Source organism: Amblyraja radiata, chromosome 20 (assembly GCF_010909765.2).
Source record: "Amblyraja radiata isolate CabotCenter1 chromosome 20, sAmbRad1.1.pri, whole genome shotgun sequence".
Lineage (NCBI taxonomy): Eukaryota > Metazoa > Chordata > Chondrichthyes > Rajiformes > Rajidae > Amblyraja > Amblyraja radiata.
Window position 1 is genome coordinate 27,639,039 of NC_045975.1, and position 18,208 is coordinate 27,657,246.

The following is an 18,208-nucleotide window of genomic DNA, read 5'->3' on the forward strand; positions in this document are numbered from 1 at the left end:
AGAACATTATAACAGGAAGAGTACAATGAATGGCCAATGATAATTCTCCGTGTGGTTACATAGCCAAGACAAATTTCTATTCCAAGATGTGCAGAAGACTAGAGAGGACAGATAATAAATACCATTAATTCCTGAACAAGCCATTTAATGATATAAACTAATGCGTCACAATCCCAATTTTTTTCTGTTTTTGACTAATTGATAATAATAAGGTATCTGTTATTCTATCACCTCTCCAGTGATTTCTCCTGTGATCTGTCTGGGAGAAGAAGTTGTCTTCTTTTTGACCTCCCTTTGAGATTAGAGATGGTTCTCATGTAATGGTTGCCATTCTTTGTGGTCAAACAGGCTCTGAGACAACAAGATTACAGAGATGGTTGCAAACTACAATGCTCCATTTACCATGTTTCATGGTTTTTGAAAGTAATCCCAGGAAAGACTAGTCTGAGATCAAAGGCATGCATGTCTTGCAGATGTGCATTTAATAGAAAGATTAAACGAGAACTTACCATTTGAAGTTTGATCTTGATTTTATGAGAAATTAGAGTGAGAGACTACGTGAAGAACCTGCCAGTCCGCATGTGCATCAATCTTCAGAGCCACTGTATGAAACCACAGTCCACATAAACCAGAATCATGCTATAGAAAGATTAATAATCCTTGATTTACCGACTGAAATTTATGAGATTCAGGATTGGGAGTGGAGGGCACGTAGTCTCTCACTCCAACTTCTCATAAAATCAAGATCAAACTTCAAACGGTAAGTTCTCGTTTAATCTTTCTATTTTATTTCAAAATCTCGTGATGAGACTACGTGAAGCCTTTGAAGCTCTGTGGTTTCATGCAGTAAACCAATCTGTGAACACACTACACAGATAAACCATAAATGGTAGAAAAGGCATGGGCCATTAACAATATGATGCTAACTTTACACACATGTGCATCGCCCTTAATTGGACCACAGTCCCAATTTCCTTTGAGTTAGACAATGGCTCATGTAGCACTGTCCAGAATTCTATCTGCAATCATCCAGACATGTTCAATGATATTTTATAACTTTCAAAAGTGCATTCATCTGAGACTCCTGCTGTTGCAAGAATGTGATCAAGAGGAACATCCATTCTATTGGCTGCTGATGTGACAGCAGCCCTGGTAGAGTGTAAATTGAAATTCTTTGTATTCACTCCCGCTTTCAGCTGCTTACACTCGATCCATCTTGCAATAGTCTGCACCAACAATCTCTTGTGAGACTATTTTCTAACTTTGAAGAAACTTTTCCTTCATCTCATAGGTTCTTAGTGATCTTAATGTATCTTTTCACATAATAAACACCCACAATCTCCGATCTGGTGGGTAGCTGTCAACTCTAACTTCCACAGAGGTTTGTATGCAGACCTTACCTGCCAGCGTCTCCGAGCCCGGGTCGACCAGCAGCTCCTTATCGAAGCTTCAGCGCAGTTACTTGTGCAGGCCGCGCCTGTTCACCTCCTCGGCCCCACACTTGACAAACTGCTCCCTTTTGGAGCTATAAACGGAGGTTGCTGTGCAGGTCGTGCCTGCCAGCGTCTCCGAGCCCGGTTCGACAGGCTGCTTCATTTCGGAGCCTTGGAGGAGATTACTGTGCCGGTCGTGCCTGCCAGTTACTCTGAGATCAGGCCGGGCCACCTGCTCCCTACCGGAGCTTTAACGGTGGTTGCTGTACAGGTCGCGCCTATCAGCATCTCCGAGCCCGCTGCACCATTCCTGCAAACAAAACACCTTACCTGATGGAACATTTCCGAATGCATCCATATCTCGCGCCATGCATCGACGTATTGATGCGCATGCGGGCTGTTGGGTTCTTCATGTAGTCTCATCACGAGACTTTGAAATAAAATTGCTCAAGAAATTTATTAAATTCATTATGATGTCCAGATAGTTTCAAAATCTATTGGCAAAACGACAAAGCTGTAACTGGAGCCTCTGCCAAGGACAGCTGGCAGCTTTGTACTAGGCGGAGGGCAGAAGGAGAGATTCTATGGAATTTACCTTAAATCTTTCTATAACTCCAGGTATTGTCTCAATAAGATGCTGCCTGATTGAAATATGACATTTTGTAATAGAAGTCATCATACTATTTACCCTTTCCCAATTTCTTGTCCTGCCTACTTGTTATCATTGAGATTAATGTACAAAGACATCCACGTTCCTCTGAGTCGTAATATTTCCCAGTTCTCATAGTTTAATTCCAATTTTTTTTCTGTATTTTCCCTCCGAAAGTGGATACCCTGACATATTTCCTCCTAGTTTGCCATGTTTTTACCACTCTCTCACCCTATGTCGAACCATTTACTTGCACCTTTACTTTCCAAGCTTTCACTAGATTTCTATCATGAACAGATGCATTAATTTGCTCCCCTTCTCACATTGGTGTAGATTGAGGGTCAAGCAGCAATCTTTGCTTGTATCACTTGTCATTCCGAAAATGACACATTACTCTTAGTTTTCTCCCGTTGATCAGTCGTAGTCAATCAACGTTAATATGTTATCCCAATCTAATGAGCCTTTTAAAAAAATTATTGTAACAAGTCTAATGACGTTACATCCATCAGCTCTGGTTTAAGTGCTTTTGTAGTCAGATCCTGAAAACTGTAATTTAATAAATCATAATTTGTTGTTTTAAGTCTATGCTGTTTCTACCAATTAAATTATACCTTTTGAAATGTTCCTGTAAACGTGTTCCTCATGGTATTAATTGAACCTGACACTTTCTCTATGAATGTTAGGCTAACTGGCTCTTTCACCATTCCTTATTGAATAATGGGATTTCCTGGCTTTCAATCCTCAGAGACAATTCAAAAATCTGCGGTACTCTGGAAGGTCAGAACTAGTATATCCACTAACACTGCAACCATTTATTTTAAAAACTCTGGCATGCAAGCCTTTATCAATTTCCCGAGTATTGTTTCTTTCCCAATAATCTATATGATCCTCATTCCCACTTTTGGTGCACGACCAATTCTGTAAAGCTTTTTATGTCTTCCATTGTGATGTCAAACACACAGTCATTTTATTACTCCACATTGCAATTTCTCCTGTCTCAGCCTGAAGAAATTTGCATTTAACTTTATTGGTCGTTTCCTTATTTTTGCTCATATCTTCTGTAATGAACTTATCTCAGTCCTTGCATGCAAGTGTTCACAAGAAATATCTGGATGACTTCAATTTCTTAAATTGAAATGGCATGTACAGGATGTCACTTCACAAGCTGGTTTATGCAAAACCAAATTCACACTCTAAAGTGTTTGCTTTGCTTAACTAATTCCATGAGTACTAAGCATATTTTTTCATCAATTTCACGCAAATTATATTGTGGCCATAATGTCTGTAAAACCTCGGATATATTAGCCATTCAAGTTCAAAGTATTACCAATAACATCAAATTCAATGATAAAATAACATTTAGGCTACCATTGATTACACAGATGAATTGATTTATTTTTCTGTTTTAATCATTAAAGTTGACTGATTGTGTCCTCAGAATGGTGAAGTGGAGTGTTATTACAGGCCTTGCCCAGTGTTGGAATGTGCAAGAGAGGAATGGTTTATAGAGCCAAACCAATGCTGCTTTACTTGCCGCCAGGATAAAATGATCAAAGGTGAGCCAGATCCTCTGATAATATGCAGCGTTCAATTTTGAGGCAAATATGGAAAATAATGAAGATGCATGACATTTTTTTGGTAGTTTCATTTGTTCTATGAATTCTTTGTTCAATCACTTAATCGCTTTCACTTCATCCATTTGTTTTCCACTCAGTAGTGCTGCAACTCAACAAGTTGAATACAGCAAGCTAATTGTTCTGAAAAGTTTGCAAAGCGGTTTACAACAATAGTTGCTGTAGACTATAAAATATTAACCATGAGGGAAGGTCAGATAAGTCAGAGTTGTTTTCTTTATAAATCAGGAAACTGAGCGAAGATTGAATTGAGGTATGAAGAGGGGCCTAGGTAGAATATATAGGAAGGAATTATTTTTCTTAACAGAAGGATAAAAAATATCTTTAAGGATAAATATAGGATTGACATTCAGGGAGAGTCAATAAATACTTTTTCATTCAAATGGTGGTCAGGATCTGAAGCTTACTCTGAAAGGTCAGTAGGGGAGGATATCTTTAGATTAAGAAAAGTAGCTGGATATGTACTTAGTAATGAACCGTAGGATAATGCTGGAATGTGACATTTCTGGGTAGTTCCTTTGTCACCATCATGTGATTAACATACTGGCTTCTTCGATATCAAATGTTTTCAGTAATTTATATGAACATTTCTATTTTGTGATTGGGATGTCTTTTAATTTAGTTTTTGAATCGAGCAATGGATTAAAAAAAATTACCTGTCTTTGATCTTTATACATGCTGAACTGCCCATTGTTCTTATAACTGTACCATTCATTCCCGATCTTCACAATGTAATAGTTTATCTTGTACAATTTTGATAAACATGTTTCAAAGCATTCCATGAAAATTTAAGCATTCAGTTGATAAATACTTTCTTCTTATTTGGTCCCTCAGATTACTTGATTTATCTTTGATTTGTTGACTCTGAGGTGTTTGATGGGATAAATATATGCAGGTACTGAATCAGACAAACAATACCTGATATGTTGAATCATCCAGTTCTAGTTCTATGAAATGAATATTTAAGGAACGTAAAGGAACTGATTGTTAATAACTAATAAGGAAGGAACTTTTCCATCTAATCTCATGTCTTTTGTCCCTGGTAGGCTGTTACATAGATGACAATGGAATTGAGTTTCCGGTTGGACAGATATGGTCACCTGGTGATCCTTGTGAAGTGTGCGTGTGTCAGGTGAGCCCTGTCAGGAAAAATAATCAAAAGATGTTGAGAGTGGAGGAACAAGAATCCAAGCAGCTAATAGCATTTTCAAAGTTGACAGTATATGTCATACTTACAGTAGTTGATAGTACTTGGTTAATATTTTAGAGTATATAATGTTCAGATCTCATTAGAAAATTCACGCATCTTTATTTATCTCGATCCTTCCTCAAGACGCTGGGTAACTCTCAATCCCTTCACCGTTATATTTCTGTTTGGGGATTTGTAACGCAGTGACGTATCAGAGCAATGCCAGATGTATCTGCATCCCTTTCTCAGGACACTGCACACAGATTGTCATCTTGAAGTTCACCACGCTGAAGATTTAGATGTTATTATTTCTTAGTACAGTGGCGAGCTACACAGTAGTTTGTGTCTCAGTTTCTAAGTCTTGGCCATTGCCTCGTATTATTTGTGAAAATATTTGTTCTTTGTTTTCATTGTCTCTTCTATTCCAGGCAGATGGTTCAATTGTCTGTAAGAGGACTGAATGCCTTGAGACCTGTGCACACCCTATTCTAATTCCTGGCCAGTGCTGCCCTGACTGCTCTGCAGGTGGTTTTCCAATTGCATTCGAATCAGTACACATGTTTGCTGGTGTGGAAGATGTTTATTCCTTTATGTTTATGAATGTGATTTTGAGCACACTGCTCTCATTATATAATTACATTTGTGTCCTTCAGTTTTAGCTCCATTCCCTTTCTTGCTTGGGAAGATATTTCATAGAGTGTCCTCTTAGTAGTTTCCTCTGTTCATATACTTGCTCGGGGAACTATATTAAACTAAAAATTCTGATTGGAGTGGGATGAGAACAAATTGCTAACCCATCTGGTTTACTCTAATGCCTTTATTTTCAATGTCATGAAGGGAATTTCAGCAACACTGCATGGACGCAAATATATTTCTCCTTGTATCCCTTTGCAAAATCTTAGACTTGCAAACTCTTACACTTTGCTGTTTTACAAAGGTATGATACTTGCCTTTTCCCTGTTTCTATTCTATTTTCATTTTAGTTTACATCTGCTTCTCATTCTATATCTTTTGGTTCTCTGCCTTTGGGACTGCAACTAGGATGAAGAAATGTGTAACTGAGTCAATTCTTACTGGTCCTTCTTCAGAATGGAAGCTTGAGCCCTTTATGATTACAATGTAGATTGCAGGGCTGGTGTGGATGCAACTTTTAACCTTGTTAAAAGCCCTATGCTCTTTTTGTCAATTTTTATTTTTACTTGTTTGATCGTAAGATGTGGATGAGGCCACCTTTACTTCCAGTAATGATTGCCTTTGAGAAGCTGGTCATGAGCCATACAGTGTATGTCGTGAAGGCACTCCCTCAATGCTGTCGGATAGGGTGTTCCAAGACTTTGATGCAGTACAGCAAAGAGACACAATTTCTTTCCAAACACGAGTGGAGTGAGACTTTGGATGATGTTCCCGTGCTCCCCTGTCCTGTAGTGCATCTTGTAGAAAATGTACACTGCTGTCAATTTGTAGCAATAGGTATAATGTGTGAATGTTTAAAGTGAATGATAGGTGCTGAGTACATGTGTTGCTTTGCCCTGTCGTGCAGATTCTTTTGTGATGGAATTGCATTCACCCAAGCAAGTGCTGAATAATTTTCATTGTACCATATAGGATCACAGCATATTTGCAAGTTAATGGCAGTCAGTTGACTAAATATGCATGTTATCTTCAATGACTACAAACCCACAGAGTTTATTGTGGCTATAATAACTTACCAACCTTTTTACTAATTGGTAGGTTTGGTGTTTGTATTACATCCAGTACTAACATGTTTAATCTTATTGTAGGTTGTGCCTATGGTGGGATGATTTATCAAAATAACGAGACCTTCCCCTCAACTGCAGATTCTTGCCTGGCCTGCATCTGTCTGGTGGGTGTGTATGGTTCTTTCATATCCCAATACTTATTAATTTTTTCATCAAACTCACATTTTTACAAAGGTTAAGACTTTGGTCTTCAAGAAAGCAAATCACATGGTTCAATCATGTGCTTTGACTTTGGACTGCCTGTGGTTTTAATCTCATTTACTTTATTATTTCATTAATACATGACAAAATAATAACATGAGTAGTATCAACCATGGTACCTGATGTCCAGGCACGTGCCGTCAGGGTAGGCAAGGTAAGCACTGCCTACCCTGACTCAAATTATAAAATGGTAATTATTAAATATAAAGAGTAAAGGCACGGGAGAATTGTACCTACCTCAGAGATTGATCTCTTAGGTAGGCATAAATCTCCCGTGCCTTTCATCCGCAGTACTTCGAACACGCAAAACTATGTGCAGCCCACGTGCTGTCGACGCTGCTTCAAGGCTTCACGACAAGGGGAGCTGAAGGCAGCTGAAATTCTGCCTTTGTACCGTGTACTGCGCATGCGCAGCACAAGTTTCTTGGAGGGTTTTTCAAACATGGATTACCATTATCTTAAGAGGATCATAAGAAACAAAGAGAGAAGAATGGAGTCTGTGTACAAATAATGTGGTAAGTAAATTTCTTTGAGCTATATGTTTTTAAACACCGTATTTCCTGGCAATGAAGACGCTATTTTTTACCCAAAAATAAGGCACGAAAATTTACCTGCTTCTTGGAGGTCGAAGGTTAGGTTGTTAGTCAAGAAAGATAGACGTGGCTATCCCTCAGTACAGCAACATCAAGCGCCGCTGGGGGGAGGAGTTCCTTTCATAGCGTGTGGGGAGTCTGGACAGGGGTAAAGTTGCGGGGCGGGCAGGAGCGTTGAGAAGGAGGGGGTCGGGGATCATGCCAGAAACTCACTCACTTACCGCTACCGTGATGCTCCAGGCGCGGAGCCACTGCATTGTGGCCGGGGAGGGAAGTAGCTCGGGTGGCTGTGAGCGGCCTCCAGGACCGGACAACGGAACCTGTCGCCACCTCAGCGCTTTCTGCCAGCCCGCTCACCTCTGGCAGAGCTCTCTGTCTGAACATCTCTCACCTGCCGCTCGCCGGCCTCGCTCATGACAATGCGATCAAGGGACCAATTGAGGTAACTCGCGCTGACACAGGAGTAAGCTCCACTGTCCGCTGTCCTGTTAGTCATCGCCCGCTGACCCTCTCTTGAGCTGGTCCCCTCACTGTCCGGTCTACATTGAAAGACACGGACCGGGCAGTGAATGCCAGGCAGTGTCACCCAGCGCAGCAAGTGAGGCCATGTCCTGCTCCCGGCAGCAGTCAGAATTTAATGATTTGTGGGAAGCAGCTGACATGAGCGAGGCCAGCGAGCAGCAGGTGAGAGATGTACAGATGGAGAGCATTGCCGGCAGAAGGTGCTGAGGTGGCGGCCAGTTCCGCGGTTCGGACCCGGCGGCCGCTCGCAGCCACTCGAGCTACTTCCCTCCCCGGACACAATGCGATGGCTTTGTGCCCGGAGCGCCGCGGCAACGGTCAATGAGTTATTGGCATGATCCCTGACCCCCTCCTTCTCAACGTTCCTGCCCTCCCCGCAACTTTACCTCTGGCCAGACTACCCACACGCTGTGAAAGGAACTCTCCCCACAATTGGTCCCTTGAACCAGTATTGTCATTCAATAAGATCACAACTGATTCAACTTGTAAAAGAATATGTGTGTGTTTATGATTGTGTTTATAGTTTGTTTGGTTGTTTGTCTGTTTGTCTTTTTGCACAAAGTCCGCGAGCATTGCCACTTTTCATTTCACTGCACATCTCGTATGTGTATGTGACGAATAAACTTGACTTGACTTGACTTGACCCGGTGTGCTCCCGATTTTCCCACCATCCCTCCACCTGTTGTCACCCTCCACCCCCCTCCCAATCAGTAATTCAGAATGAAGGAGATTTGGAAGCCTTGGGCAAATTGAATTGTTACTTTCTTTATTTTTATTTTTTATTTTTCTATGTCCCGCCAGCCTTCTTTCAAAATTTAGCAACACAAAATGGGGGTGCGTCTTCATTGCTGGGAAATACTGTACTTTATTAAGAGAATTTAACAGATATGGCTTTGACAGCTTATGGAGAGGAGAACAATCTGCGCATGCACGGTTTAAGATTTTTTAAATGCCGACTGACTGCCTACCCTGAGTAAATACTCATGGCACTTGACTGCTGACGTCAAAGATTTGCTGTTCTCTGTTAAGTGAGACGTGTTCCTGGTGGAGATCAAATAATAACACTGAGCTTGTAGGCTGTAAGTACCAAACTAACATGCTTCATCTCCTGATGAGGAAAAAGTAGCAACATGGTAGAAATTCCAGGCAATGGTTTTGCAAGCTGAATGGATAGGTGTAGGGGTTTGGAAATTGTGATCAGTGCTTTGAGAGTGCTAGTTCAAGCAACAATTGAGAATTGATTGCTAAGGCTGTAGTACGTATGTTACTATTGATTAGAGTACATTCCTGTCATGTTATTCTGGTTTTATTACTACATTTCACCATTTGCAATTTTTTTTTCTTCATTTGAAATGGACCCTGTGGAATTGACTGCTGCATCACCTAACATTCTCTTCTGTTTCCCTTCTACAGTCTGGATCTGCTGCCTGCTCTCCTGTGGAGTGCAAAGTTCGCTGCACTTATCCTTTCCATTCTGAAGGCGAGTGCTGCCCCCTTTGCATGGGTATGTGCTATTACAGTGTCCCAAACAATTTTCCTTTCACAGTCGAGGATTGTGAACTGTCACCAGAAATCCAGCTGTCTGCTCACCCGTTTACATGCTCGATCTGGCCAATGTAGCTGTCAGCCAAGGGGAGCAATGGGAATATTTAATTTGGCTTCAGCGCTCAGAAGCTGAGTTGTATCAGTCAACGTGATTGTTCATGATCTCTATATATTATTCCCTGTTGGAATAGATGTTGTGAGTGGACAGAAATGATGCCAAGATGTAATGTAATTCTACAGAAGAGTATCTTTCTATCACACAGGCTAACTACATGCAACTGCAATAATGTTTTAGATTAGGACTTAATGTTTTTAGACATAAACTTTACTTTCTTGCATGGGCATCAATGGTAGGTAAGGTTTTCATGAGCTTCAATGAGGCTTCAGACCAGGTCCCAAAAAGATAGCACATTGGCGCAGCTGATAGAGCTGCTGCCTCACAGCGCCGGAGACCCGGGTTCGATCCTGTCCTTGGCTATGAGATGGGTTTCCTCCAGGTGATCCGATTTCCTCCCTCATCCCTAAGAAATGCGGGTTTTTTTAGTTTAATTGCCCTGTGTAGATTGCTTCTAGTGTGTAGTTTAGTTTAGTTTATTATTGTCACATGTACCAAGGTACAGTGAAAAGCTTTTTATTAATGTGCTAATCAGTCAAGGAAAAGACTATACATGATTACAATCAAGATGTCCACAGTGTACAGATACAGGATTAAAAGTATGATTTAGTGCAAGATAAAGTCCAGTGAAGTCTGATTAAAGATAGTTCAAAGGTCTCCAGGGAGGTAAATTGGAGATCAGGACCACATTCCAGCTATGGGACAACAGTTGCCTGATAGCAGCTGGGAAGGAACAGTCCCTGAATCTGGAGGTGTGCATTTTAAAACTTATTTTATTGAGTACATGAAAAAGTGGGTTAATATAGAACTCGTGTATATGGATGATCGATGGTTGGCAATGGGCCGAAGAACCATCTTTCCGTACTATAACTTTAAACTAAATTAAACTAAATTAAAACAAGTAGTAGAAAAGCTTAAGGCACGAGATATCCGAGGCAAGTTGGCAAACTGGATTGAAATGTGCCGGGTGCTAGAAGGCATGGGGAGTAGTGGATGGATGTTTTGTCACACTGGAATTCTGTAATATGTGTTGCACTCCAGGGATTGGTACGAAGACCTTTATGGTTGATGAGGTTGGAGGTGGTATGAATTGTAAGTTTGCAAACTACCATGAAAATTGGTAGAGATGTAGATAGCAAAGAAGATTATCTTTGAATAAGACAGGACATGTATCAGCTGAAAAGTTGGGCTGGGTGGTGGCAGATGGAATTTAATGCTGGCAAATGTGAGGCCTTTAGAAGGCCAAATTCCATTAGGACATTTAGAGTAAACAGTTGTGACCTTAGGAGCATTGATTTACAGAGAAAATTTGGGGTACAAGTCCATAGCTCCCTGAAAGTGGCAACATAGATGGATTGGTTAGTGCAAAAGGAACTCTGGATGCTTGCCTTAATCGGTCAAAGCATTGAGTATAAGAGTTGGTATTAACTAATTGAAGAATGCTCTCCTATTTCTCTATAGATAAAGAAATTTGAATTTCTCTTTCCCAGTCATTCTTAATTTTATCAAATTTATCTATTTGTAATTTCAAAATCAACTCATAAATAGTCGTTATTAATCCTTTCTGATAAGGGTTCAACTGTAAAAAAATGTCCAAAATTTCAGATTGATGTTGTAGCAGAAATAGGGGTAGAGTAGCCTTCAAAAAATGTCTGATTTGTAAATATCTAAAAAAGTGTGAATTAGGTAAGTTATATTTATTGGAGAGTTGTTCGAAAGACATAAAACAACCCTCCAAAAACAAATCACGAAAAGCTACTAATCCCTTCCTCTTCCATAACAAAAAGACTTGATCAGTACTAGATGGTTGGAAAAGAAAATTGGATAAAATAGGACTCGATAAGATAAAATCATTTAGTCCAAAAAACTTACAAAATTGAAACCATATTCGGAACTTATGTCTTATTATTGGGTTAGTCGTATATTTATTCAATCTCGTAATTGTAAAAGGTAACGAGGCCCCTAGAATAGAAGCCAATGATAGCCCTTGTAAGGAATCATGTTCTAGGTTTATCCATCCTGGGCATTGGGTATCTTCTAAATCTTTTGACCAAAATGTTAAATAACGAACATTGACTGCCCAGCAGTAAAGTCTAAGATTCGGCAGTGCCAAACCACCATCTTTTATTGATTTCTGTAAGTATTTTTTACCTAGTCTGGGATTTTTATTCTGCCATATATATGAAGAAATTTTGGAATCTATAATATCAAAAAAAGATTTGGCAATAAAAGTTGGTATCGTCTGAAATAAATACAGACATTTGGGTAAAATGAACATTTTAATAGCATTGATTCGGCCAATTAAGGATAAGGACATTGGTGACCATTTAGTAAACTGATGTTTAATATGGTCAATTAAAGGCATAAAATTAGCTTTAAATAAATCCTTGTGTTTCATGGTGATCTTAATGCCTTAATGCCTAATTTCTTTATCTATAGAGAAATGGGAGAGCATTCTTCAATTAGTTAATATCTCTTCAATGTGTGCAAGACACGCTTTGATACAATTCAAGGTGGTTCACAGAGCTCATATGTCAAAAGATAAGTTAGCTCGTTTTTATGGTCATATAAATCCTACCTGAGACAGATGTAACTCTGAAGTGGCCACATTGACCCATATGTTTTGGTCCTGCCCTTCTTTGGAAAAATATTGGAAATAAATTTTTGATACTATTTCTGTAGTCTTAGGCATGGATTTACAACCTCATCCTATTACTGCAATTTTTGGGATACCAATTTTAGATTCTATTCATTTGTCCCGCTCCGCCCATCGGTTGATTGCTTTTACCACATTAATCGCCAGAAGATCTATTTTAGTTAAATGGAAAGACTCCAACCTTCTGACCACACTCCAGTGGTATTCGGAAACGATATCATGTTTAAATTTAGAAAAAATCAGGAGTAACAATGTTGAACGCTTGGTTAAATTTGATAAGACTAGGGGAAAATTTATTGAACATTTTCATACAACATAAATTGCTCCCTCTTTAACCGTTATAAAAATTATTTTACCTCTATAGGGTGGAACGGACTTGACGACAAGCAGTCTTACATTGTTGAAATTCTCAGTTCAGATTCGGTTTTGCTTTGCTTTGTTTTTTTATATATTTTATTTTTATGCGTATTCTATTATTAGCAAATTTTCTGTTTTTTTCTTTCTTTAGTTAGGGGTTTTTGTTTTTTTTTTTCCCTTTTTTCTTTTTCTTTTTGTCTTTTTATCTTTGTGTTTTTTTAAAAACATTTATAAGTTTCCTTTTAAAGATTTAACTATATTTATATAGAGACCGGGAGGTCTATATTCATTGTGTATTTTGACACTGGTCTCATATTAGGTTATACCTGTTATTAATGTAATCCTGATCCCTATGTATCAATACCATTGTTTTGTTTATCATTATTCTTTTTGCTCTGTTTTTTAATGTTTTATTTATGCTTTTTTGGGGGGAAAAAAAAACAATAAAAAGATTTTAAACGAAAGAGTATAAGAGTTGAGATATTATGTTGCAGTTGTATAAAGCATTGATTAGACCACCCTTGGATTATTACTTTGGCGCTATACCATGGGAAGGATCCTTTAGCAATCGAGAGAATGCACATGAGGTTTGCCAGGATGTGTCTGGAATGCAATGCTGTACTTGTAGGCGGAGATTGGATTGACTGGGTTGATTCTCACTAGAGTGTAGGAGGCTGAGTTGTGACCTTGTAAAGATTTATAAAATTATGAGGGGCATAGATGGGATAGATAGCAATAATCTTTTTCCAAGGGCAGGTTTGTCTGGAACTAGAGGGCATAGGTATAGGTGAGAGGGGAGATAATTAAAGGAGATCTGAGGTGCCAGAGGAAGTGGAGGAGGCAGATAAATTACCATGTTTAAAAGGTTTGGATAGGTACGTATCGGAAAGACATGGAGGGATATATGTCTAATATGGGCAAATAGGATTAGCTTAGATAGGCAGAAAGGTCAAAAGAATAAATCAGGGAAGGTAGTGCATCCATGGATAACAAGGGAAATCAGGGATAGTATCAAAACAAAAGATGAAGCGTACAAATTAGCCAGAAAAAGCAGCCTACCATGGGACTGGGAGAAATTCAGTCCAGCAGAGGAGGACAAAAGGCTTAATTAGGAAAGGGAAAATAGATTATGAAAAAAAACTGTCAGGGAACATAAAAACTGACTGCAAAAGTTTGTATAGATATGTGAAGAGGAAAAGATTAGTTAAAACAAATGTAGGTCCCTTGCAGTCAGAAAAGGGCGAATTGATCATGGGGAACAAGGACATGGCAGACCAATTGAATAACTCTGAAGAAGGGTTTCGGCCCAAAACGTCGCCTATTTCCTTCGCTCCATAGATGCTGCTGCACCCGCTGAGTTTCCCCAGCAATTTTGTGTACAATTGAATAACTACTTTGGTTCTGTCTTCACTAAGGAAGACATAAATAATCTGCCGGGACCGGGGGTTAAATGAGATGGAGGAACTGAGTGAAATCCAGGTTAGCCGGGAAGTGGTGTTAGGTAAATTGAATGGATTAAAGGCCGATAAATCCCCAGGGCCAGATAGGTTGCATCTGTACTTAAGGAAGTAGCCGCAGAAATAGTGGATGCATTAGTAATAATTTTTCAAAACCCTTTAGATTCTGGAGTAGTTCCTGAGGACTGGAGGGTAGCTAATGTAACCCCACTTTTTAAAAAGGGAGGGAGAGAGAAAACGGGGAATTACAGACCAGTTAGTCTAACATCGGTGGTGGGGAAAATTCTGGAGTCAGTTATTAAAGATGGGATAGCAGCTCATTTGGAAAGTGGTGAATTCATTGGACAAAGTCAGCATGGATTTATGAAAGGTAAATCATGTCTGACGAATCTTATAGAATTTTTCGAGGATGTAACTAGTAGAGTGGATAAGGAAGAACCAGTGGATGTGTTATATCTGGACTTTCAGAAGGCTTTCGACAAGGTCCCACATAAGAGATTAGTATGCAAACTTAAAGCACACGGTATTGGGGGTTCAGTATTGATGTGGATAGAGAACTGGTTGGCAGACAGGAAGCAAAGAGTAGGAGTAAACGGGTCCTTTTCAGAATGGCAGGTAGTGACTAGTGGTGTACCGCAAGGCTCAGTGCTGGGACCCCAGCTATTTACAATATATATTAATGATCTGGATGAGGGAATTGAATGCAACATCTCCAAGTTTGCGGATGACACGATGCTGGGGGGCAGTGTTAGCTGTGAGGAGGATGCTAGGAGACTGCAAGGTGACCTGGATAGGTTAGGTGAGTGGGCAAATGCATGGCAGATGCAGTATAATGTGGATAAATGTGAGGTTATCCACTTTGGTGGCAAAAACAGGAAAGTAGACTATTATCTGAATGGTGGCCGATTAGGAAAAGGGGAGATGCAATGAGACCTGGGTGTCATGGTACACCAGTCATTGAAAGTAGGCATGCAGGTGCAGCAGGCAGTGAAGAAAGCAAATGGTATGTTAGCATTCATAGCAAAAGGATTTGAGTATAAGAGCAGGGAGGTTCTACTGCAGTTGTACAGGGTCTTGGTGAGACCACACCTGGAGTATTGCGTACCGTTTTGGTCTCCTAATCTGAGGAAAGACATTCTTGCCATAGAGGGAGTACAGAGAAGGTTCACCAGACTGATTCCTGGGATGGCAGGACTTTCATATGAAGAAAGACTGGATAGACTCGGCTTGTACACGCTAGAATTTAGAAGATTGAGGGGGGATCTTATAGAAACTTACAAAATTCTTAAGGGGTTGGACAAGCTAGATGCAGGAAGATTATTCCCGATGTTGGGGAAGTCCAGAACTAGGGGTCACAGTTTAAGGATAAGAGGGAAGTCTTTTAGGACCGAGATGAGAAAATCATTTTTTACACAGAGAGTGGTGAATCTGTGGAATTCTCTGCCACAGAAGGTAGTTGAGGCCAGTTCATTGGCTATATTTAAGAGGGAGTTAGATGTGGCCCTTGTGGCTAAAAGGATCAAGGGGTATGGAGAGAAGGCAGGTACAGGATACTGAGTTGGATGATCAGCCATGATCATATTGAAGGGCTCGAAGGGCTGAATGGCCTACTCCTGCACCTATTTTCTATGTTTCAGCATGGATGGAGAGGGTCCTATTTGGTGTTGTACATTTCTATGATAACTGTTAGATTCTCCTGAAACTCGCCTGCAGTAGGGACATTGGTGTAGGACGAAATCAGAGCAGCTGGGAGAAACCTAGAGAGTGTATCTGCAAACTGCGCACATTGGAGGTCAGGGTTAAATGCTGGTCCCTTCAGAATCAGAATCAGAATCAGAATGCTTTATTGTCATTGCATGTGTCACATACAACGAGATTACTGTGTCTCTCCATTTAAAAGAACTTCAAACATTCACATACTCATACTTTTTTACACTCCCTCCCTCCCCAAACCCACCCATGGATTCACATTTACATAAATTAACACTGTCTCCCATCCCCCCTCCTTCCCCATAACCCGCTCCCGAGACAGTGTTCAGTTCCAAGATTGCTGATGGGTAAAAGCTGTTCTTGAGTCTGGCAATGCGTGACTTTAGTGACCTGTACCTTTTACCTGAGGGCAGCAGTGTGAAAAGGTGGTGACATGGATGTGTAATGTCTTTCACGATATTACAGGTCCTGCTGCGGCACCTGGAGTGGTAAATGCCCTCCAGAGGGGGCAGGGGGAGTCCAATGATACCCTGGGCAGTTTTTATCACCCTCTGGAGAGCTGCTCTGTCAGCTGCTGAACAGTTCCCATACCAGGCAGTTATGCAGTAAGTCAGTATGCTTTCTACTGAACAGTGGTAGAAAGACTCCAGCAGTTTAGCAGACAGATGGGCTTTCCTCAGTGTTCTGAGGAAGTAAAGTCTCTGTTGCGCCTTTTTTACAACTACAGCAGAGTTCACAGACCATTTAAGATCCTCACTGATGTTGATCCCCAGAAATTTTAAACTGTCCCTTGTACTCTTATCTGCTGCACCATTGTGCTATCCAATGGAAACTTTGAAATGTTCCTATAGTTTTTTTAAAGAGGCCACCTCATCTTTATTTCACTTGTGCATTGTCGGATACATGGCATTGAAATTGCAAGACATCTTTTATACACTTGTAGAATGTAGATGTCATGGCAATGTGAGAATGTATTACTCATTTTAACTGCCTTGTAGAAAGTGACAGTGAGCTTTGCTGAACTGATGAAAGCTTGGTCAAGGTGCATGATCTGGACCCAGTGATAATGAAAGCACAGTGATTTATTTGTAAATTGAGATAGCATTAGTGACGTGTTTAATTCCACTATTCCAATTCCATGCACTGGTCTTTAAGCAAGAGCGCGAAGGAAAATTCATTGTCTCCTGTCCTGATTCAACTCTAAACCTGGTTGAGGTATCACTGTAGTTCTTCCATCTCCATGTTCAGGAGAGCATACAGTACATGCAAGAGCTGGATGAATGCTCTCAAAATAAGTGGTGTATCAATATCAGTGTATAACTCAATTGCTTTGCTTGGAAATGAAGGACTCCACACGGACAATGAATTATTTAAATACTGAGTTCATCTTTATCGTGACACGTTCACATTCCTCTTTTTGTGGTGCTTCCCTTTCAGACTGCAACTATGAAGGAAGGAAGGTCACCAATGGGCAAACTTTTCAACCTGAACACAGACCCTGCCACCATTGCGTCTGCCAAGTGAGTTTGACTCAGCGAGAGAATGTTGTCTGATTCTCATGACAAGATCTAGGTGGTGATGTTTATTGCAGGAAAACACCAATAGCGTGGAGGGGTGGGATGCACCAGAAGAACAGGAGGGGACTATGCATCAGGCAAAGCAAAATGGCTCAGTGACAGAAAGAGGGTTGAATATTGATATTGAATAGGTAGTTGCTTCACTTTGTGGTTGACCAAAGTAGCTAAGTGCTTTCTGGACTGACGTGGAGGTCTTATTTTGAACTTGTGTTTATATTAAACTGTGGATGTATTGCAAATCATTATTTTGTCCTGAAGAAACTTGGTGAATGCTGGCTTTAGAAGTTTTATTACTGACATCTGCACTGAATGTATGTATTGAAGTAAAGCTAATGTAATGCTTCTGAATATACATCAGATGTAAAACTTGTTTTTCTTTCCCATCCCTTATGATTTCTCAGAAATGCTGCTTTGTAAATTTTCAATGTGTCTGCATTTGGCAATTCCCTGTTACTCATCTGTTTTTGCTTCTGCTTCTCTTTATGATCCTACTTCCCTTTCATAGAACACAGAACAAGATGGCACAGGAACAAGCCTTTCTGCACACGATGTCTGTGCCAGACTTGATACCTAGTTAAACTAATCCCTTCTGCCTGTACGTGCAGCATATCCTTCCATTCCAGCATATTCATGTATCTTATTTAAAAGCCTCTATTTTTGCATCTTTCCATAATCTGTGTACTTATATGTTCCTCTATTTACTGCTGGTTGTAGGGACGCCTATGGCATAACCCCATCAGAGTGCCTGCATATTTCTTATTATTGTGCTTTACCCATATAACCTCAGCGGATGAATCTTCCAGTATGTTC

At 40.2% G+C, this 18,208-nt stretch overlaps 1 protein-coding gene across 1 annotated transcript in view; it reads left to right on the forward strand.

Annotated features, from left to right (window-relative positions):
* LOC116984781 (kielin/chordin-like protein) overlaps nucleotides 1-18,208 on the forward strand; it is a 242,197-nt gene that overhangs the window by 173,355 nt on the left and 50,634 nt on the right. Inside the window, exons 25-30 of the mRNA XM_033039151.1 lie at nucleotides 3,521-3,638; nucleotides 4,763-4,848; nucleotides 5,334-5,430; nucleotides 6,687-6,769; nucleotides 9,395-9,485; nucleotides 17,259-17,341. Coding sequence (XP_032895042.1) covers nucleotides 3,521-3,638; nucleotides 4,763-4,848; nucleotides 5,334-5,430; nucleotides 6,687-6,769; nucleotides 9,395-9,485; nucleotides 17,259-17,341 — 558 coding nt within the window. The remainder of the gene's footprint in view (nucleotides 1-3,520; nucleotides 3,639-4,762; nucleotides 4,849-5,333; nucleotides 5,431-6,686; nucleotides 6,770-9,394; nucleotides 9,486-17,258; nucleotides 17,342-18,208) is intronic.